The sequence below is a fragment of the Lineus longissimus genome, chromosome 1, assembly GCF_910592395.1.
Source record: "Lineus longissimus chromosome 1, tnLinLong1.2, whole genome shotgun sequence".
NCBI classification, from domain to species: domain Eukaryota; kingdom Metazoa; phylum Nemertea; class Pilidiophora; order Heteronemertea; family Lineidae; genus Lineus; species Lineus longissimus.
The window spans coordinates 17029718-17051707 of record NC_088308.1 but is presented as its reverse complement, the minus strand read 5'-3'; the positions used below and the strand labels follow the sequence as shown (position 1 = coordinate 17051707).

At 42.1% G+C, this 21990-nt stretch overlaps 3 protein-coding genes across 4 annotated transcripts in view; 1 reads left to right on the top strand and 2 right to left on the bottom strand.

The window, feature by feature from the left end:
- Positions 1-786: 786 nt before the first annotated feature.
- Positions 787-1515, top strand: LOC135485653 (neurogenic differentiation factor 6-like). Its single transcript, XM_064768011.1, has one exon. The coding sequence runs from the start codon at positions 787-789 to the stop codon at positions 1513-1515; it is 729 nt and encodes a 242-aa protein (XP_064624081.1).
- Positions 1381-9355, bottom strand: LOC135489098 (cytochrome P450 2J6-like). The gene is made up of 7 exons (XM_064774271.1): positions 8970-9355; positions 5171-5288; positions 4782-4985; positions 4158-4423; positions 3447-3687; positions 2854-3300; positions 1381-2504 (listed from the first exon to the last, which is right to left on the bottom strand). The coding sequence occupies exons 2-7, from the start codon at positions 5235-5237 to the stop codon at positions 2323-2325; spliced, it is 1407 nt and encodes a 468-aa protein (XP_064630341.1). The 5' UTR covers positions 5238-5288; positions 8970-9355; the 3' UTR covers positions 1381-2322.
- Positions 9356-10232: 877 nt separating this feature from the next.
- Positions 10233-21990, bottom strand: part of LOC135489087 (mucin-2-like) — a 50161-nt gene continuing 38403 nt past the window's right edge. For both annotated transcript variants that reach the window (XM_064774249.1, XM_064774258.1), the window contains 12 exons: positions 20270-20338; positions 19226-19458; positions 18601-18685; positions 18115-18374; positions 16694-16781; positions 16203-16456; positions 15608-15698; positions 13194-15362; positions 12606-12709; positions 12193-12260; positions 11772-11926; positions 10233-11383 (listed from right to left, as the gene is read on the bottom strand). In XM_064774249.1, the coding sequence (XP_064630319.1) occupies positions 11094-11383; positions 11772-11926; positions 12193-12260; positions 12606-12709; positions 13194-15362; positions 15608-15698; positions 16203-16456; positions 16694-16781; positions 18115-18374; positions 18601-18685; positions 19226-19458; positions 20270-20338 (3866 nt within the window). In that variant the 3' untranslated portion in view covers positions 10233-11093. The remainder of the gene's footprint in view (positions 11384-11771; positions 11927-12192; positions 12261-12605; positions 12710-13193; positions 15363-15607; positions 15699-16202; positions 16457-16693; positions 16782-18114; positions 18375-18600; positions 18686-19225; positions 19459-20269; positions 20339-21990) is intronic.

Sequence of the window (21990 nt, the reverse complement as noted above, 5' to 3'; positions counted from 1 at the left end):
AAGTCCTTCTTTAAAAACGCAACTACATGCAATTGAAGCAAACGATTGCTGGCTTGTCAATGCGATGTCAGAAGGTGCGCTTTAGCATGTCAGAAGATGCTACCTTTGAAAGGCCCCACCCAGTTACCGATGGAACAATCTGATTGGCTCTAAGAAGCAGCGGAACAAGAAATTGACTTCTCAGCTAGACTTTATTCTCTTGATTACCTGATAAGTGCCAATAATCAGCCGCTCGCAGGTGCTTACAACATTATTGGGATCACCTGCTGAAATACACTTGCTCTCTGTCATCGGATCGTTAGTGAGAATAGACTGATTAACTCTTGAGGATTCAATCCGTTCACCTTTTATAGGACACTAGTTCAAGAATTCTTTTCAATTTTTGTTAACTTTCAACTGTTATCATTCTTCAGGACACCAATTCGAAGATTTTCTGTGGCTCGTAACCTTCATGGAGATATTATAGAGAGGAACTTTTCTGATTATTTAAACCTTCTTGAGGACACCGTTCAAGGATTTTCGTCGATGACAACGGGATAACGTAACACCTTACCCTTCCTGTTTACATGTAAATCGTCCAGGAACAGTTTAGATAAACAGTTAGGACCTTGTTTTATATCATCGGTAGCATTGCAGACGATACTTTTGGAAGCACTTCTGTTTACACCCACTGGGATTTCGATAATACGGATAACTGACTCCTGTAAAACACGTGGTCTTTACATTTCAGTGGAGTAATTCTAAATACCCCTTTTCGTGCCAAGGATGCACACGACTTTTCCCGATATGCCGGGCACATACGGGCTCACCGGACGTCAGCTTGACAGCTTCAACGAATTTCAAACGTACAACTATTCAGACAGTCATATGGACAGATTCAGTGGCCTTCCGAACAGTGAGAGTCCGGTCACATCCACGAACTCGTACGTATACAACTATTCAGACGATTGTGAGAGCAGTAACGCCTCAATGTCACCAAATGGTGACAATCGTGCATTTGCTTCCCAAAATGGCCACCTAAATGTAGGGCAATACGATGAAGCAGAAAGGAGCTACATAAATGGACATTCTTTAACTTCCAATGGAACTTTCGCTGTGTCGCAACCACTGTCTTCTTCATTTATGGAGCCGAGCAGTCGAGGCCAGGAAAATCGACAAAAGGAGATGTCGCCAAAATACTCACGAAATGGTGCTACGGAACGTGAACGAAATAGGATGCATATGTTAAATGAGGCATTTGAAGAACTCCGGAAGGTAGTGCCGAAGTCGAACCTCAGTGAACACCAGAAACTGTCAAAAATTGCCACACTGAAATTGGCCATTCATTACATATCAGCGCTGGCGAATATTTTACGTAGCAACGGCGAGGAGATTAAGCTTGTGTCGTGTACGTCCCATGATGGGCGGAGGGGACGCCGGAGGAGGTATAACAAGAGAAAGGCAGACGACACACCAGGGCAGGACAAGAAACAGAAGATTAGGGAAGTGGAAGAGCCCGGAGAGAAGAGCCGTTAATTCAGAACAGTTTTATTTGGGCGTCCTCCTATGTTTCAGAAGTACATTGTATATTTGGTACGTGAAAAACGCAGATGCTCTTCCCGAGCACTGTCGATGTAGCAGTCGAAAATGTCCCCCTTGAAAAAGTGTGCGGCCCTATTGTATTTTGACGAATTATGGTATATGCCTCAAGCTGGCAATACTTAAGAAATTGGTCACCCCCGAAAAACCTTTTTTCAAACTTTGCTGCATGTAAAATGCAGATGAATTAAATGCATTTTACGCCAGGAGCCTGAGCGAGATTGAGGTATGTAAAAATTTTATGAAAATTAAACAGGTATATAATATGCAACTGTAAATATGATAGGCCTACATGTGCATGTGCACAGGTAGAGGAATTCGACTGAGAGTCCGACCGTTTAGAGTAATTGCCAAAAATGTGTGTTGATATATTTTCCTTTTGATTTTGTTGATTAAAGGTCTGATATCTACATGCGAATCAATAATATTGGAATCCTTTATTCTATTTTCTGCTTTCTGTTCACTGTAGTCGTGTCGTAGACGTATGAAACTAAAGTTAGATTGCAACATGGCATAATACTATGCAAATACACTGCACACGTTCATGTACTGCATACAATGTAGTACCAAGTATGTATAGAGAAATTGCAGCTGAAACAAATTGCTTTTTAAAAACCTTATTTAACTTAACTACCAAGACTTTTCTACAACTACATGTATGCAGTACATACATGTATAGGAGTGAAGTTGACGTGTCACTGCCAGGATACGGAAAAGTCAATGTATTCGGTACAAAATGATATCCTATTTCTTGTCTCTCTTCAAAAAGCGGACATGGTAAGGTGAAGGGTGTTCTATAGCTCCGACAGGTGGTCCATCCAACTCTGCTGGGTCTGTACTCTCAACAGTGAATCGCTGAAGGCAACCGGTGAAGAGGAGGAATAGCTCGGCAGTGGCGACTGATTGTCCAGTGCAGGTACGCCGGCCTGGAAGACATAAAGCGTAAAAATGTGTGTCAATTAATATATGTTCATGTATTATGGTTTGGCTCACTGGACTTTGCGCAAAGAAAGCAACGCAACGCAAAACGAAAAACCAATTTACGTGTACATTGTAGATAGCGGTTTTCTCCAATATTAAATTCTAAAATGCCAGATACTGTTTAAAGACTTAATAATGTTGTGGCTGAAGGATCAACTCCTAACTGAATTTAAGAAAACAATGAAATAAGGTCCGAACAGAAAGCTCTAATTTAAGAATTGTCGTACAACTACAGTGCAGTATTAAGGTATATGGCGACTGATTCATGAAAAGGGGCAGGAAGAACATACGTACCATATCCGAAAGGTATCAGTCGGTCAACATTCTTCAACTCTCCAGTGGCTTCATCTAGGAAGTTATTCGGGTTGAAGTTCTCCGGGTCTAGCCATGTGCCGGGGTCATGATGCACCGCGTACAGGTTCGGGGCGACATAGGTTCCCTTCGGAATTAGATAGTCACCAACCTCGATATCTTCCGCGTCATTGCAGTGGAACGCACCATGCGGGGTAACCGAGGCCTTTCGCTGTATTTCCATAAACACTGCGTTAGTGTAGGGAAGCTCGGCTCTTTCCTTCAAGGTGGGGAGGCGGTCTCTTCCAATCTGACCATCAAGCTCACTTTGGACACGTGTCTGGATTTCAGGGAACTTGGCCATGTAGTTCAATGCCCACGATAGCGTGGCCAATGTTGTCTCTCCTCCTCCGAAGAACAGATCCAAGAGGTCACAGCTGAGGTGAAAATCTGTAAAGTGAATTGTCTTTGGTGTTATCAAGAATTATATAAATTCTTGGTATTATACATACATGTATAGTCTTCACGTAGAAACAACATGTTCTCCAAAGCTCAGTTGGAACTCGCACAGGGAGGGGCGCCGGAAATATACCCACCAGTAAAATCTTCCGTGCCTTTTTGCCTTTGTAGTAGATAGGCATCTATGAAGCTCTTGATGTCACTCGGGTCAAACTCAGCTTTACACTCTTCTATCTTGTTCTCAAAGAACTTGAAAAGCCCGTCCACGTTGCGCTGCTGTGCTTTGAGACCAAGTATATCTAGGAATTCAGGGAGATACCACATCCAAGGCTTCATGAATAAGGATTTCCCGTAGCCTGCAACTATTGTACCCATATACTGGAAAATAAGTCATTTGTATACATCATCATTATTATCTGTGACTAACAATTGTATCGGGTCTGATCGACATGCTAAATGAACCAAATCAACATGTGTGTACACACTCTCGACGCTAATCCTGGGTTGATGAAATTCACCTCGTCTTCATAAAGTACAAGCTGTATGATATCTCGTTGTATTACGCGCCGTAAAGTGGCGCCATCTAGATCTCGTTTGTAAACACAGTTGGAGATGATTAAAATGGCCGAGTCGTGTTTGTAACTCCGTTTTCCTCGTTAAGTCCGTAAACCTGGAGGGCAGCACAGCCCGAGACGAAATATTGTGCACAAGCTAAACCTACAAATATGCACACGTTGTCTGATTGAAATGAGATTATATGGACTCTAAATGAAAATACTTTGATACTTAACGGCCGAAAGTTCTATGATCATTATCTCCGGACAAAAAACATGCGCCCCATACTGTACCTTCAAGAGATTCACGAAGTCTTCGTCATTACTGGCATAGCGCTTTCCAAATATCAAAGAGCACATAATGTTGTGATGAGCTTCATTGATCATCTGTTTGGGATAAGTTGGGCCTTCCTCGGTCGCTTCCATAGCGCTGAGAAGATGCCCCAGTTCCTCCACGATGCTTCGCTCGACCGCCTCCCTGCAAATCCCCGACTCTCTCAGCACGCTCATAGAGAACTCCCTGTGCTTCTTCCACATGTCATCATTAGCGAAGATCAAGCCTGAAAAGAACAGACACCGGAAAAGTAGGCTGTGGCTCACTCACAGTCACAACACAGCATCTTTACAATACTACTTCACTTTCTTCATATTATACTCTTTCAGCGGACGTCGGCGATAGACGCGGCGCTACAAACATTCACTATTTTGATATTAAAAAAAGCTCAGATCTCGAATTTTGGAAACTTGTGCATGAACATGCGATATAATAGTGTACTTTTTGAACAGTATATCAAAGACCAATGACTGATTTTTAAAGTTAATGACATTTAAAAAAAATGAAAACCCCAATATATTAACTGCAAATCGAATTGAACATTACGTCGCTAAAAACAACAACATATATATAAAGTTACCTACCCTGATGTCCTGGGTGAAATTTGGTGAACATGTTGTCTCGCGTACGATAAGCAGCAAGTTCTTCCCTTTTTTCAAACACTTCTTTGATGTCATCGTATGAGTTAACAATCACTACCTTCGCAAAATACGCATCAATGAAGATAAAATTCGACTTTAAAGCTGACCCATATTTCTTGGCGATGCGGGCAAAACTGCCCTCCTTTTCTGAAATGAAAATGAATTACACGGATATATATAGAGATAAAAGATTCAGAAGAAAGTTTGCAATCGGCTCCGTTCCTTCACATCATTCCTATCTCAAAGTGATCTATGCATCCTGGTATTAGTTTTCAATAAACTCCGATTTTCAATATATTAACGATTTCATGGACAATCGTCGCAGGACTTACGTATATATGGTAGGTAACCGAAAATGGGCACTCCACGTGGTCCTGGAGGCAATTGCTTCTTTGACATCTTCGAGTCTATCAGGCTGACGATACACAAACCTAATATCAGAAGTATTCTCTACGGGACAAACGAAAGATGATTATTATTGGAAATGATTCAAAATCCCAAGCTATAATAAGACTGTCACTTGCATATAAATAACATTGACTAACCCATTTAATTTAACCCAGGCATTTAATTTTCAACGATTTTGATGAAATCTAAGTCTGAAGAACACTTCCTGTGTCATCTTATTGCCCTACATCTTGTACAAACATAAACAACATGATCCCGGGTACAGGATGTGTACAATGCTATCAGAGGAACACTGTTCGATATCAATACGTACATGTACAATCATACAATTAGAGCATAATGAAATGTACACGAAATGCCAACTAACTTGTTATCTGGTGAGGCAGTTTCCTGTATTAAAATTATTCTTGCGCATTTACCAAGTTCAGATAAAATTCTGTGAAGGCGACGCGAAGAATACGCTTACATAACCCTGTTGTTGAACGCCAGTCAAATATTATGAGATGATTATTATCACTATTATTACAGTATTATGAGTTATTTGGATTGTTCGTTTTTCTAAGGGTTTAATAATCAATCACCGTTCTAATCTAGCAAAAAATCAAAAGTTAAATTATCCAACGAAGCTCTATTTGCGCGAGTGCAATTGTGGAGCACAATATGAGGCTACTTTTGGGGTGAGACACGTGCAAGCCTACCCGGTAATAAAAACACGGCGATGGTGTCGCGGACATCTACATGTATACCTCCGTGAGCTCCCAGCTTTAGGCTCCATTAAATCGGCATCATGCATACATGGGTATACATGTACACATACTGTGCTCGCGCAGTTACCTCGTCGTCGAAGGCGTTCACAAATAACATTGAAGGTGTAAACCGAAGTCACCACTAATAGGGGCTAAACTGATGAGGGCATGGCTTAACACAAAGATGATCTATTTAGGGGAATGTCTCTGTCCATTGCTTTTGTGGAATTGAACGTTCCAGGGCCTTGATAATTTGCACAGGCAAGGGTCGTAAGCCTATCTCATTTCGTTGGAGTATGAACCATTGGGAAATGGAGATTTGCTCATTTCGGGCAGTGTTTGAGACTGTTTTCATAATACCCAAATACAATTTACTGAAGGTATTGTCGCTCGATTAATAAGAGAGTTTAAGAGACAGTCCAGATGACACGTCCCCGCTAACGCAGTTTTTTTTACAAGCAAGTACTGTAAAAAGATGTTTACATTAGCGGTAGTGTTTTCGGGAGTGTGCTAGAAGACGTAAACACCGAGTCAGAATTATGATTATCAAATGGACAACCGATGTATAACTAAAGAACGTAATTAGTGAAATTCGTTTCAATAATATCCGTTTATTTACATTGAGATATCAGGCGGGTGAATTTAACTCAGGTTAATCTAACTCAGGTTCATCCTGGAACTAAACATCATTATTCTCTTCGTCACTACTCAGTTCATCAGCTCCAAGTAGAAGCTCTTCACCTGCTTGTACCTCCCCAATAAGTCCGGCTGCTCGAAATGCACGGTCTGGAGCTTCGGCTAAAACATCTGCCCATGCTTCGCTGACTATAGTAACCACATCCGCTAAAGTGATTTTTGGGCACTGTCCATCTGGTGTTGTGTTTCTCCATTTCCAGTTACTCCACTTAGCCCTTAGGATGCATTTGAATCCTCTAATCACTGTCAAGTCCAGTGGTTGTACCAGTGACGTACATCCAGCTGGAATGAAGTCCAATAACATCCCGGCTTCAATGAGAGGAACCGTGAACTCCTCTGTCATATGTGGACGAAACCTGTCAAGAATAAGTAACATGTCTCCTGGTTCCGTATCCCGAGCAACAGGCAGTGCAATTTCATCCAAATAAAATTGGAGACTGTCCCCGTTTTGCCAACCTGTCCTAGATGACGTAACCCTTATATTATCAGGGATGTTACCGAGGTCTCTAATTTGACGAATGTATCCTTGCTCCCGAAAGATGATCTGAGCCGGCAGCTTCACTCCCCCAGTACCTATTGTCAATGCGATCGTACAACCGAGCTCGTGGTTGCCAAGGCTCGTGCGAATGTCCACATTTTTAGTTCCTTTTGGTTCAGCTGTGTAACTTGGCGGATAATACAGCTGCATGAATGTCTCGTTCATGTTGAGCAAACGCTGCACATGCTGATCTCGGACAGTATTCCTTATTTCTTGCTGAAACTCAGCAACCCGTGCTGCTGCATCCGCTGGAAGTAAAGGCAGAATCTGTTGCACGCCGACGAAACACTATGTTCCATCTTTTCATGAAACGCGTGACCCAACCATCGCTCGCACCAAAGTTTGAACGTTGAGGACAGTCTCTTTGGATTCGTGCGCGTTCATCCAGTGGTAGGTTGTCCCTCCATCTATCGAATGCGAGGATGACAGCATCTTGGAAGTCTTCTCTGGTCACCGGAAGTGCGTTTCGCCGTGACTGAAGAAAGGCGTCATGGACCACCCTCTCAACTTCCGGCCAGCAACCATCGTGGTTTTCTCGAACTCGCCTTGCCTGCGGGGCCGTCTCAAGCTTTTCCATCAGGTCGTCGATGTTGCTTATCCATCCCCTCAGCGTTGTGGGTGGGATACGGTACCTCCGAGCATACTCGGCTGCGTTTAGAATTCGCCCCTGCTGGATGAAACCCTGGCAGTCAAGGACATGTCGTACCTTTTCCTGAGTCGTATAGGAACGCAGTTTCCTTGGTAGCGGCTGCTGTTGGGCGTCTTCAGGGTTTGGGTCCATTGCCAGAGTTGGGGATAATAGCAATACAGCGACGAAAAGTTGAGCGAAGTTCATCATGACACTATATACGGCATCAATCAAGAATGCCCCAATCGAAAACCCTACCAATGGGCCTATTACTAAGAGATAACCCTCATGTAATTCTATTACGAATACCTTAGTGGCTTTATTTCAAATAAAGGACATTGACAATGTTGAGCAATGTTGTAAGACTCTGATCTACGATGTCAGCAACAAGCCTTGGACATCATGTCTGCATGTGATGTAGATTTCAAATCCTAGTTATTATGGAAATTAGGGATCTTCCTATCGGTACAGTTGTCTGCCTATAGACCACCCCAATACACATGAGCGAATGGTCGTAACTTTAGAGAAAAGGCATTGGTACCTCCCCAACGACGAGGTAACTGCGCGAGCACAGTATAGTATTTTTGGTAGATGAGTGAGCTGGACACCCCCCCCCCATCTACTGTGTTAATTGATTACCAAAGCCATTCGAAAGAAAAATAATAATTTCGCAATTTAATTTTCTTCCAATTCATCCTAAATGTCGATCGCGCTTGGTAACTGACCATTCTGCAGGGAGCACGCAAATTTATTCTGCTCTACACCCGATATTTTGGTACTGCAATTTTTCTTACATGTATCTCTTTATTGCGATATGGTTTAAAGAAATAGTGACATTATCAGTGGGATACGATATAAAGAAGAATATGTAATGGCTGATGACGTTTACACTGTTTTGAACAACTTTACGAAACATCCATGTGGGCATCTGTCCGTAATCGCATATCGGGCTGGACGCGGTATACAAAGGGGCAACACACTGTATATTGGCCTCAATATTACCATGGGCGCTTAGTGATTGCTCATCGCTTCATGGTCAGAAATGACGCTCTTACATATCAGAATGCACATTTTTTCAGAAAACCTAGTAGACAAAACGAATTTGGGGAACGTACCTTTTCACAACAGTGGCAGGTGTGCCTGCATTCACCAACTGGTTGATCCCTTGAGGTCAGCTGATGACCAGGTTAGACTCCCGCATTACCAGCAATGGCAGGCCTAGCACACTCTGTTTTGAGTAGAGGGAGACTCCATCATTCCTATTGTTTGAGATTGGACAGGTGTGAATTAATCTGGCGATTAGCCTCCTGTGCATTGGTGCATGCAAACAATAAAATGTTTGGTTTTTGCTAATTTAGGGTAAAAAAAATCAGCCAAAAGTTTTGAAAGCTTCACAAATGATTGTCGCAAGGAAGTACTTTATGATAGTTTGCGAAATTTTGATTAATTCTAGGTGGAAAGTAATATTTTTCGCATATTTGTTGGGAAAAAAATTGAAAATCCTCCAATTTTTAACCCCCCCCTATGGATACTATGAATTTTTCTCCAATAAAGCTGAAATCTTGGGAATATAATCCTAAGAGTTATATCAACCACGTCTGAAGTCAGGAGTTTGTATCAAATGTGTAGTTTCGGAGCTAGCGCAGCTAGAAAAGCCCCCAAAACCCAATTTCTCAGGAATTTACACTACGGGCTACGAGTGAAGCATTACAGATTTACCAAAATTTTCAACCTATAGATGGACCCATCGAATTTCCATCCAAATCACTCCAAATTTTGCCAGTAAATACCTAGACATATATAGAATTGTGTCAGAAGTCGGGAGTTGGGATTATTTTAACACCCCGCCCAAAAAAGCCAACTTTTTGATATTTCCTATGCATTTTCCATTAGGCTTGCCAGGACCAATTAAGCAGGTGCACTAATTGACTTGATTAGCTAGGCCCGCAATAGCTGGTGGTTTTTCACCATACAAGTGGCGTCCACGCAATTGATTACATCCAATTGACACATTGAATTCATGCAAGAATGCTTCGGATGACATACGGCTAGGCAGATTGCTCGGCAATGACATATATTGAAACAGAAGGCATCAATTTTGCGGGTGAATAGTGTAGCTCACATCAAGCATACAAGCATATCAATAGCTCAGATCCTATGCTTTCGCTCATGGTAGTGGCAGTGTCACCAACTTCCTAAAATCAGCAAAAATACCACCCCCCTCAGATATATAATGCAAGCGATTCGGACAGGGGGGGGGGGGGGGGTAGATTCTCCTTGGCCGTGCCTTCATGTGGCGACACTATTGCATGTTTTGAACATCAGACATGTCTGAAGGTGATGTTATTGTTTTTCAAATAAGAATTATGCATTTATTCTCATAATAATTACATGAAAATGGTATACATTTATACAACATCGTCATAACTTAAAGGAAATCTGAATCAGCAAGCAATCTGTAACGAGCAAACCTATACAGATGAGATTACAATTGCGGAATTCACGCCCACAACCGACATAAACCATCCGAGCACATACACAGTACACATGCTCTGAATAAAGACGGTTTTCTCATTATCCGACCGAACCATCCCTTGCAACAACACTGGACCGGCTTGTTAGGTCACTACATGTAAACCAAAAATCATGGAGTGGGCCAGCCCAGGTGCCTCAGAAATCTCGGACAATGTCGGACTTTTCTCGGAAACATCAGGAGAAAGTTGGAGAAACCGTTTAGAAGAAGGAAAAGTATCTTACAAGAATTAACAAAGAATAGGCCCTGTATGATCTACAGCTTCATGGTAAAGTCGTTTTCTGCTAAATCCCTTGCAACGGGCTAATGTCTAACACTGTATGTCAAGATCAACTTTAGACCTCGTCCGACGTTTGGATATGACGCCTGTGTAGTCGGAGTCGCATCTTTTTACTTCAGCCTAATCGTCAGACAGAGCGAGTGGTTGTCAGCCCCGTCTTTCGACAATACCCCCGAACTGCGGCTAATCATGCCAGCGGTTATTAGATAGTAGTGGTAATCGAAAAGAAACGCTGGGGCCAAGCGTCCTGAAAACTGACCACTTGCACGTTTTTAGTATGATTTTGAATGATGCTGAGCTCATCCGTGATTGCCATGGTCTATCTATGATTGCCAAGTAATGTCGCCAAACATCCACTATGTTTCCGGGAAATTATTGCGGTCATTGCTTTCTCAATTAATCCAAACAGAGGTCTCTGCATGGTACTCAGTCAAACCAGCTCATGGTCAACAGAACTATCCAACCCGTCGAGATGAGGGCGCATGATGATATCCAACTTAACGACCTCGACAAACTACCGCTTCCGCTTCCAGCATGTTTGGTCGTTGTTGCTGGGCGTTTCGTTGTCGTTGCAGGTTGCCTTCGTGTGGTCATGAGGAGCTCTGCCGCAGTTGTTGCATATCCTGGCGTGGTCGTAGGCTGCCGAGTTGTAATCGTTTGAGGCATTGGCGTTGTGATGGAAGTCGTGGCCGGTTTGACTGTAGTGGTTTTGCGCACTATATAAACGATAGAAAAGGTGGAATGTGTGTGTAAATACTACTTCCATGCCTTACTTCTTATTTCAAGTTATGAATCTTCAAACAAGCCAACTATATACGAGTGTTGTGTTTCAACAGATAGAAGACGCTTTGCCAATAGTGCGGCCGGTTGGTTTTGCCCATCTAGTGGCAATGCTACGAGATCACAACCCTGGATTTTGGACCCCGGGTATGATGGTAAAAATCTCAGATTTGGTTTTAACAAAACCGTATTTTGGGTATTGGCGAAATTGCATTTGTGTGTTTGCTAATCATCTGATGAGTCCTTGGAGGTATTGTCAAGAACAGATAGAGACTACTCGTAGTCTTGGTATAAGTGATCAAATTTTTAGCTATTGCTACTCACCCTTCGCCTTGATTGATGATGCAACAATACCTAGTCTTGTTGCCGTCTTCTTATGCGTTTTCACATAATCTTTCAATGCGTGCGCGATGTCATGAGAGAGGATCGAGGTGCCCGGATTGGCCACCACTTCCGTTATGACCTCGATACTTCCTTTCCTGAAAACATGCGCAAGCTCATCAGCATATTCAGTCCTAATCTCATTGTAATATTCAAATCTTTTGATACATGCATTAATCGGAACGGGTCGAAGCGGTTACTTCTTAAGCCTCTCACGACCATGCCCCTCAATATTGTTAGACTCTTTCACCAGTCTCTTCTATTCAATCATTACAGAGCGGAGCAGAGGGCCGAGGTCATCTGGACTAGAATGTTTTCCTCGTACTTTAAGTGCTTAATGAAACATGTAGCGGGAAGGACATACTTAAAACCGATTATCCTGATATGTGTGATCCCACTTGCAAGATGTGAAACTCCGTATACCTTCGCCAGCTGAAATGTAGATGAAATCACAATGCATTAAACATATATAAAATGTAGACTTTGTAACAGCCTAGCACTTCATGCAACATTTGAAAGTTTCATTGAGCATATTGAAAATCTGTCAGAGCCAGCGTGGTTACTCTAAGGTAAGAGTCAATAGTTCTGCCGTAGAGCGAATCGCTGCATTCGCTGCATTAATTAGGAATCATTTTGCAGCCGCATTTTTGGATCTGATGCGAAACCATTCGTCGTCAATCAGAGCTCCTTTGACTCCAAAAGTATCTATCAAGAAAATTCAACTCTTTGTTCCTTTGTGACAGTCTTCAGATTGCTGAATGCATTCTGTGAATTTACCAGTTTTAACATCTTCTTCTCGAGTTTTTTAAACGCTGGAGACGATGGATTGTTTAGGTCGCTTGTGAACTTATTACCAAGCTTGAAGGACATTTTGATTCGCTCTGAAATACAGAAAAACTATTTCATCACCTTCATCACAGCCTAGGCCTATAGGATCACTGGTACTCTAGATTATCATGATGATTGAGGTTATCCCCAGCTACAGCAACAGAAAGGACGATAACATTAAAATCAATTATCTCATCATGAAAATAGCGGTATGGGTACATTCCAGTAAGTGCTATCAAGACTATAATATCAGTGGTGGATATTATTGTAGGAAGTGACTACTTGGCAAGCCCGGCTTACCAAACAGCGACTTTTTCTTGTCCTGAATGGAGAGCCGAACTCATTAATATTAAAGTAAAGTCTCCAGCTCGCCAAACAGGGTAGATTTTTTACAATACCTGTTTGGCAAGCCCGGCTGGCCGAACAGGGTGGCTTTTTAGTGCTGTTTGGTAAGCGGCTCTCCAAACAGGACAAAAAAAGATGCCTGTTCGGCGAGCGGCTTGCCAAATAGACCCGGCCATTATTATAATAACTTACTCCCAGTTGGTATGGTGGTATTGTGCAAGGTAGGGACAACTGCAGTCGGAGACATCGCTGTTGTCAGGGGAGTGTCAAGTTGGGCAGTAGTTGTAGGACGTTTACGAGGTTGTGTCGTAGTTGTAGGAGGTTGTGTCGTAGCTTTAGGAGGTTGTGTCTTAGTGGTAGGAGGTTGTTTCGTAGTTTTAGGAGATTGTTTCGTAGTTGTAGGAGGTTGTGTCGTAGTTGTAGGAGGTTGTGTCGTAGTTGTCGGAGGCTGTGTCGTAGTTGTAGGCGATTGTGTCGCAGTTGTAGGAGGCTGTGTCGTAGTTTTAGGAGGTTGTGTCATTGTTGTAGGCGAATGTGTCGTGGTTGAAGGAGGTGGACTCGTAGTTGTAAGAGGTTTTATCGTAGTTGTAGGAAGTTGTTTCGTAGTAGGAGGTTGTGTCATAGTTGTAGGAGGTAGTGTCGTTGTTGTAGGAGGTTGTTTCGTAGTTGTAGTTGGTTGTGTCGTAGTTGTAGATGTATGTTTCGCAGGTGTACTAGGTTGTTTCATAGTTGCAGGAGACTGTGTCGTTGTTGTAGACGGATGTGTCGTAGTTGTAGGAGGTTGTCTCGTAGTTGTAGGAAGTTTCGTAGTAGGAGGTTGTGTCGTAGTTGTAGATGTATGTTTCGCAGTTGTAATAGGTTGTTTCATAGTTGCAGGAGATTGTGTCGTTGTTGTAGACGAATGTGTCGTTTTTGTAGGAGGTTGTGTCGTAGTTGTAGATGTATGTTTTGCAGTTGTACTAGGTTGTTTCATAGTTGCCGGAGATTGTGTCGTTGTTGTAGACGGATGTGTCGTAGTTGTAGGAGGTTGTCTCGTAGTTGTAGGAAGTTTCGTAGTAGGAGGTTGTGTCGTAGTTGTAGATGTATGTTTCGCAGTTGTACTTGGTTGTTTCATAGTTGCAGGAGATTGTGTCGTTGTTGTAGGCGTATGTGTCGTAGTTTTAGGAGGTTGTGTCGTAGTTGTCAGAGGCTGTGTCGTAGTTGTAGGCGATTGTGTCGCAGTTGTAGGAGGCTGTGTCGTAGTTTTAGGAGGTTGTGTCATTGTTGTAGGCGAATGTGTCGTGGTTGTAGGAGGTTGACTCGTAGTTGTAAGAGGTTTTATCGTAGTTGTAAGAAGTTGTTTCGTAGTAGGAGGTTGTGTCGTAGTTGTAGGAGGTAGTGTCGTTGTTGTAGGAGGTTGTTTCGTAGTTGTAGTTGGTTGTGTCGTAGTTGTAGATGTATGTTTCTCAGTTGTACTAGGTTGCTTCATAGTTGCAGGAGATTGTGTCGTTGTTGTAGACGGATGTGTCGTATTTGTAGGAGGTTGTGTCGTAGTTGTAGATGTTTGTTTCGCAGTTGTACTAGGTTGTTTCATAGTTGCAGGAGATTGTGTCGTTGTTGTAGACGGATGTGTCGTAGCTGTAGGAGGTTGTCTCGTAGTTTTAGGAAGTTTCGTAGTAGGAGGTTGTGTCGTAGTTGTAGATGTATGTTTCGCAGTTGTACTAGGTTGTTTCATAGTTGCAGGAGATTGTGTCGTTGTTGTAGACGGATGTGTCGTAGTTTTAGGAGGTTGTCTCGTAGTTGTAGGAAGTTTCGTAGTAGGAGGTTGTGTCGTAGTTGTAGATGTATGTTTCGCAGTTGTACTAGGTTGTTTCATAATTGCAGGAGATTGTGGTTTTGTTGTAGACGGATGTGTCATAGTTGTAGGAGGTTGTCTCGTAGTTGTAGGACGTTTTGTAGTAGGAGGTTGTGTCGTAGTTGTAGAAGACTGTGCCGTTGTTATAGGAGGTTGTGTCGTATTTGTAGAAGGTTGTTTCGCAGTTGTACTAGGTTGTGTCGTAGTTGTAGGAAGTTGTGTAGTGGTATGAAGTTGTGTAGTCGGAGGAGCATATGTCGTGGTTGTCGGAAGTGCTGTGGCAGTTTTCGGAGGTTGGGTGGTAGTTATGGGTGGTTGGGTTTTTCTTGTTGGAAGCTCAATTGTAGTCACAGGAGGTTCTGTCGTAGTTGTAGGAAGTTGTGTAGTAGTTGTGGGCCTTTGTGTTGATGCCGATGCTGTTGTTACTGCTGGTTGCGCTTGTGTGTTGGGTCGAGGCGTTGTTGGGAATTTAATTGGAACCGCTGTCGTCGTCTTCACGTTTTCTCGATAGAACGCCTTTTCTATATCTGGAATGAAAAAGGACGTGTTCATTAGGTTTGCCATCGAAACTCCAGTTTCATTCAGGTTATCAGGCTGTTTTCATTACTCATTGAATTTGTAATGTTAAATACTGTTCACAAAACCATATCGATTTATTGTCATTAACGTCAACATGTCTTCAACTAGTGCTCAGTCGAGTTCTCAGGATAATTATGGAAGCAACGCTATTGCAGTAAAATAGCTTTAATACGGAACGGTTGATCATACCTACCTCTGTGGCAAGGTCCGTTATGAATCATTATATTTTCAACTGCTATATTGCTCTCGTGATCCGAGTGTCCTCGAATTCCTTCGATGACAACCTGAAATGTATCATTGACATTCACACAACTAGGAAAACGGGCACTTCGAATATATATGGTAGATTTTCATTGGCTTACCATTCGAAACTGAGTACTAACTGCCATCCTAAATTTTAACGCGCAGTCGTCATCAAGTGTCACAATTTAAAGTCTGAACCATATCGATGCCATAGTCTTCGGTGATGATACATGTACATGTATATGAAATGATGACGTGCAAACTTCTTGGGACGTCCCTACCAGACAAATACATGGGACCACGGCATGGTTCGTAAAGTTTTTTGAGTCACTTACTTGGCATTAGTAAGTTAACTTCAACTTTGTAGTATCTCCGTTGGATTTAACGCCAAGTAAAACTTAACCCAAGTGACTATCTTGTTTTGAACAACGGGGCCAAGATGTCTAGTCGGGCACTTCGATATTCAAGTCGTTTTTGCTTCTCTCTTGAGGACATCTGCCCGATCCAGAAGCTCAATCGTGCAGGATTTTTGCATATTCTCTCACCTTATATTCTCCCGTAGTATTGATTTGAACCAGTCCTAGGATCCACTGACCCGTCGTTTGAGCAGTTCTTGACCAAATTGGTGGAAGGTGGACGTGGTTCTTCGATAAATATACCATTAAAGTTCTCATCTTTTGTCCAGAGATCTTATAAAAGAACATCAAACATTTTGGGCCATTCGACGACAACTCCGAGCTTATTAACCTCGATTCAGCGGGAAAATGTTCATGTGGTTGAGGCAACTGGTGCACTCCACCTGAAACGAAACCGGGAAATAAAATTACCTAGGGCGTGTGCAGTACGAAAGAGGTTGCGTATCCTTGAATAATTACGGTCTTCTGATGATAACTTCGATTCCACTGAAGAGGAAAACGTCCGTTTTCATGATGGTGCAAGAATATCTTTAAATTCTTGCTCGTGCATACATGTGCATAAGGACTCAGCAACAGTGCTGCAGGCTTCCAGCACGATGTGGTTGTATTGTATTACCTACCAGTTGGGCATGGCCCGTCTCCAATCATTGGACTTCCAATTGCTATATCACTCGGCTTTGTCGACTCCCGGACGCCTTGGAATGCTACCTAAAGATATGTGAAGAAGATTAAGAACTAACCAAAATTTGGCCCGGTGTAGAAGTCTAAAATGTCCTAGGATAGAATGCCCGGGAAACAAAGGATTATATTATTCGCTTCAATCTCTGAGCTATTGACGGTCAGGGTCTCTATAGAACCATATTGCAGAATACAATAGGGCCGGACACTTTTTCCAGGGGGGCATTTGTTACTGTTACACCGGCTTGTACATTGTATATCTGGTAGTGCATGGCGTTACCTTTACACGTTTTGCTGTAGCATTATCGTGTGTCTGTTTTATTTTCATCGTTGACTTGAAAATATAACACCTATGTAACAGACGGCTTTAAATACGTATTATACTATCGAGATTGGTTCACCCTTAGTCTTTTTAATTCATTAATTTATTATCTAGAAATCTAGATTGGAATACTTTATGGGTGAATTTTAAATATCGTTCCGGCATTTTCCCTCGGGAAGGTTGGATGTAATTTGGTCAAGCCGTCACACACTTGCTCTGAGATAACACACTGGTTTCGGCAGTACCTGCTGGGTAACATTTATGTAAGGGCCGCGTAAAAAACCATAGGATACATTGGAAAGTTTGTCGTATAAATCATCTCCCAGCTGTTGTCTAAATGTGTGTACATTTTGACAGAATACGAAATAAAAAGAGACTACTCCCCTATCGAGGACTCTGAGGTTGACTCCGGTCGTGACGATATCGTACTAAAACACATTCAACTAATTCTAGATTGTCAAACATTCAAAGTTCATTCTGACAACTTCTAAAACTCAAATCTAAATCTAAGTAAGTCAACCTTTCTGAAAGTACACGGCTTATTATTTAAAGCTGTACCACTGCTAAGTTTCTCCAGAGATGCTCATACTTATCAACCAAATCCATGGTGAACATTGCTTAAAAAGAGTTGCTGCAAATAAACGCCCACTTCAACATGTTTGAGGTAACTATGTTACTGCGAAGAAAGTTAGCGTCCGGAAGATAGTATACACCAAGAAAGACTATAGCAGTGGTATGGTGCCAATGGTTTAAAGGGACAATATAGACAGCAGCTAGACAGGCAAGATAAAGTTACACAAAGTCGCCAATAGGGGTCTCTCTCATCTCACAATAGGTCGAAATGATTCAGGGTTGTACGAGGAATGTATTTAGTGCCGAGTCTGACGTGATAAAGGGCCCTTAGTGTGTATACTACTCACTTGAAGATGGCCAAATTAGCCCCTCTCCTCCCGCCCATAGTCCCCCTTTAAAAGAATACTACCAGAATGTGTGCAGTTGTACTACTTTTTTATACAGAGAGCACTTGGCGACTTTACTTACCTTATAGTCGCCAGTTGCATTAATCCGCACAAGGCCAACATCCCAGCTAGGCGGCTCGTTTGCACTTGACCAGATAGATGTTGGTTCTAGATTATGATCCCTCATGATGTGGACATTCAATGTAGTCCTGGACCCGCCCCCGAGAAGCTTGTAGTAAAACAGCAGACATTGTGGTCCGTGGGAATGAATCATGGAACTAAATAGCCACGCCTCGTGGTGGGAGCGGAGATGATGTCCTCCAACATGCGAAAGGTAATTGACTGAAATATAGAGGAGATTAAGGTCCGTTAACCAAGTTTTGGAACTCCTACCTGTATGCTAGATGGACAGAGTGGCGTATTTTTGCAGTCTTTGGCAGGTGAGTATTGATACGTTTGTGTGGGTGAAATACTAAGCCACCCGCCGCTAATCGAAATCATTTTACGTTGTTTTTTTTGGTGGGCAGGAGTATTTAGTACACGTGATTGCTTTTTCGATTCCACTAACCTTCCGGGCACGGGCCATCACCAAGATATGTGTGATCAACGGCGATGTCACTGTCTGTAGAAAAATGAATGCCTTCAAATATAATCTGAAAAATAATCGGTGTAACATGATATCATGGTTGTCATTCACATGATTGGAATGGTTGAGGGAGACTCGCCGGACGACAACACGACAACGGAGTCAGACGGGTCTGCTGTAAAACTGCAGTATTCCAGTTAATGGCTGTACCGAGTGAATGACAACCAAGGAGTTGTCTATAGTTTTCGAACCGCTGATCGAGGTGAACTTGAATCCAAGAAATCTGCCAAAGAGCAGATTGCACATTAAGTGGAACTAGACATAACATTATGAGAGCTACATCTTTCTACTAATGTGCTGGTAGATTCGATATCAAGGGCGTACATAATGTAGGAGCCGTGGGTGTGAAGGAGGACTGCTTAAAAGTTTTGTCTGAGACCTTGAACAGGCGTGACAGGCAGTCAGTTAAAAGGTTAAGGCAAGTCTAAAAGCCCTTTAGCCGGTAAAACATTAAAAGGAGAACAACCACGGACGGACAGGAACCACCGATTTTGTTCTTCAAACCTTTCTGTGCGAGCATGCATGGCCAGAGTAATTTGCAACCAACCTTATATTGCCCTGTTATGTTGACTTGAACTGAACCCGTTTTCGATCCAGACGTCATACCAGACCTTGACCACACTAGCACCTTTGACTCCCCTTCTATCTTCAGATAGACACTAAATGCCTCGCCGGGCCCAAGTATATGGTACCTGAACACCAGACAGCGCGGGCCGTTGGAGTGTATTGCCCCGCTAACCAAATACGAAACATCTCCTTCAGAATGTTTCTTATGGTAGACTGAAATTAGAATTACGCATGATAAGTTGCTTCAATCATGACAATGGATAGCATCTAAAGTGCGTGTAGAATACTTTGTTCCCGGGACACTCTGAATCTATCCTCGCACATTTAGAAGAACTGTTACACCAACACGTATATCATCCAAGTGTTTTATTGCTCGAATTCAACCAGCTCAACAATCGTGACACTAGAGGCGCTGATTTCGCTAGTTCCTTACAACGCCTCCAGAATCAGTAAGTTTCCACAATCTTGAAAAGCAGTACCGCGGAGATAGAAAGGGAAAGAACTGTTCTTATCATAATGAGGCTATACGCATCACCACTAGGCCCGCGAAAATGATTACTGCCCTACGCTGCGTTTATAGTTCTCCATCTTAAAACCCACCAGTACTAAGTGTCCAGATTTTATTCATAAATATCACAATTTGTTGGTTATTAATAAAATAAAACGTTTTATGAGAGAAAGTGGCACTAATTCAGTCTGAATATAAAGATGGTGACGCAGTGGATGACGTATGATTATCAAAACCCTGAATCTCAGGATGCCGACATCCAAGATTGCATCAATTCCAGTGTCTGAAATTCAATTTAAATTTCGTCACTGTGCGAGTTTGCCAACTCAAGTTAAGCCATTGATGATAAAATCCATTGCTTACTTAAAGAAAACCTGAACATCATTTTGGCAAGTCGTTCCTCGGAAAAATTATTATTAGTTGATGAAGCTAGATTTGTCTACCAATATGAAATTATGCGTTATGTGTATGCGACAGTTTGTTCTATTTATAAGTAAAGGAGTGGAAATCACTCACCAGAGATCGAATGATGAGGCGAAACCTTCCCATGTTCGCCCATCTTACTGCACGGTTTCTTTGACCTCACTGAAGAGATTGAAGTTCATTAATTAATTCATGCTAGGTTATATACGCATACACGCTATACATTAAGATTTTTGGGCAAAATATCAGACCTGTACGTCTGGAAAACGGAAATCTAAGAATTATGAAACAAGTTGCACATAACTTAGCAGAGTACATGTACATGTAACTAGAATGGCTGATTTCTCGCTCTCGATTCATTTTCTTTTACTAAACTCGTGTTCTTGTCAAAAATCTATGGAGAGGAATATACACGAGTATGTGATTAACTGATAAGCGTAATAAATGCATTGGGTATATTGCTAAGGTCCTTCGCTTTAACTCCAGTTGTACTGTTGACCGCTTTGCCATTGAATGATAATGAGCTCTTCGACAACTATAAATATTAATGAATTCTGGCTCTCCATTCAGGGCAAAAAAGTCACTTTCTATATCTTTTTGACACTCTGGTGTAATTGTACTTATATGATGATGTATATACATGTATTGCCATGATCATCTGGAAAAAAACCCGATATACACCAATTCATCTTGTGAGGATTATCCTGGTGATGTTGGTGGATAAACAAATGATAAAAATACGAAACACTTTTGAAAATGAATTGAACATACAGGTCACGGCTGTATAAATTTACATTTAAATGAGCTAATTAACCATAGATGTAAATTTGTAGAATGTAATATATGCCTGGCCTTTTAAAAATTCAATATTCGTAGACAACAAACTAGCAACAAAGTACACTGTACTTTCCGTATGTTGCCGTCCAGACCAAATGATTTGTATCGCAGATGGCATTGATAACGGTACAATGCTTTTTCCTGCATGTACCTGCAAATGTTGATGCTGAACTACCATTGATTACAATTGAAAAATAACCACGAGATCCCACCCGGAAGTGTAAAAATCACACTTTTTTCAAGTCAGTGGCGTTCTAGTGGGCCTTCTTTTGGACCGAGTCATGGACTCGGTCTTTGCCAATTTATTAGCTGGAAATCATTTTTTGACTATTTTGAAAATACGCTATGCCCCAGTACATCCGGTTTCGATCTTTTGGATAGTGATTTATTGATCTGAACTCACTATTGACAGGGATCGAGGGGAGCGACTTTTGTTCAACATGCAGGGTACAAATGACTTCAATGTGTTGTGGGATAGAGTACGCCTACCTGACCATAGAAACGCGATCTCGCGCATTGAAGCGCATGCCCAGTATGAATTGAGCCCAAACGCTCTCGCGCCAGGCCCGAGTAACTTTAGGGTAAAGTAGCGCAAATAAGAATGACCGGACACACGACCGGGTGTGCGTAAACTACAAAATCTACTCACCAACCTTATTGACCAATTTTTTCACATTCTAATATGAATTTCTTCCAACAGCTATTCTATTTTTGCCAAAAAAACTGCAGTCTGATGCAATAAATACATTTGTATATATCGCAATGCCGGCATTTACAGGATCGTCTGCCATCTTTTCTCAAAAGTTAGGTGCGGCGACCATTTTATGTCTAAGTAACCCGCTCACAGGGTCGCTCGATTCGGCCTGGCGCTTACTCGCGCAAACCCCGCGCTAGTTATCGAACACGCCATTTGAGATCAATGCGTGGGTTCACCAAAACCAGTTGTATGGTATTTTCCATTTAAAAAATATTTTTTC

Bases quoted from the DNA above. Each gene is read 5' to 3' on its own strand.
- LOC135485653 (XM_064768011.1), top strand. From the start codon at position 787: ATGCCGGGCACATACGGGCTCACCGGACGTCAGCTTGACAGCTTCAAC.
- LOC135489098 (XM_064774271.1), bottom strand. From the start codon at position 5,237: ATGTCAAAGAAGCAATTGCCTCCAGGACCACGTGGAGTGCCCATTTTC. The intron at 4,986-5,170 runs GTAAGTCCTGCG...TTTTCATTTCAG, and splicing joins CGGTTACCTACCATATATAC to AAAAGGAGGGCAGTTTTGCC. The intron at 4,424-4,781 runs GTAGGTAACTTT...TGTTCTTTTCAG, and splicing joins ATTTCACCCAGGACATCAGG to GCTTGATCTTCGCTAATGAT.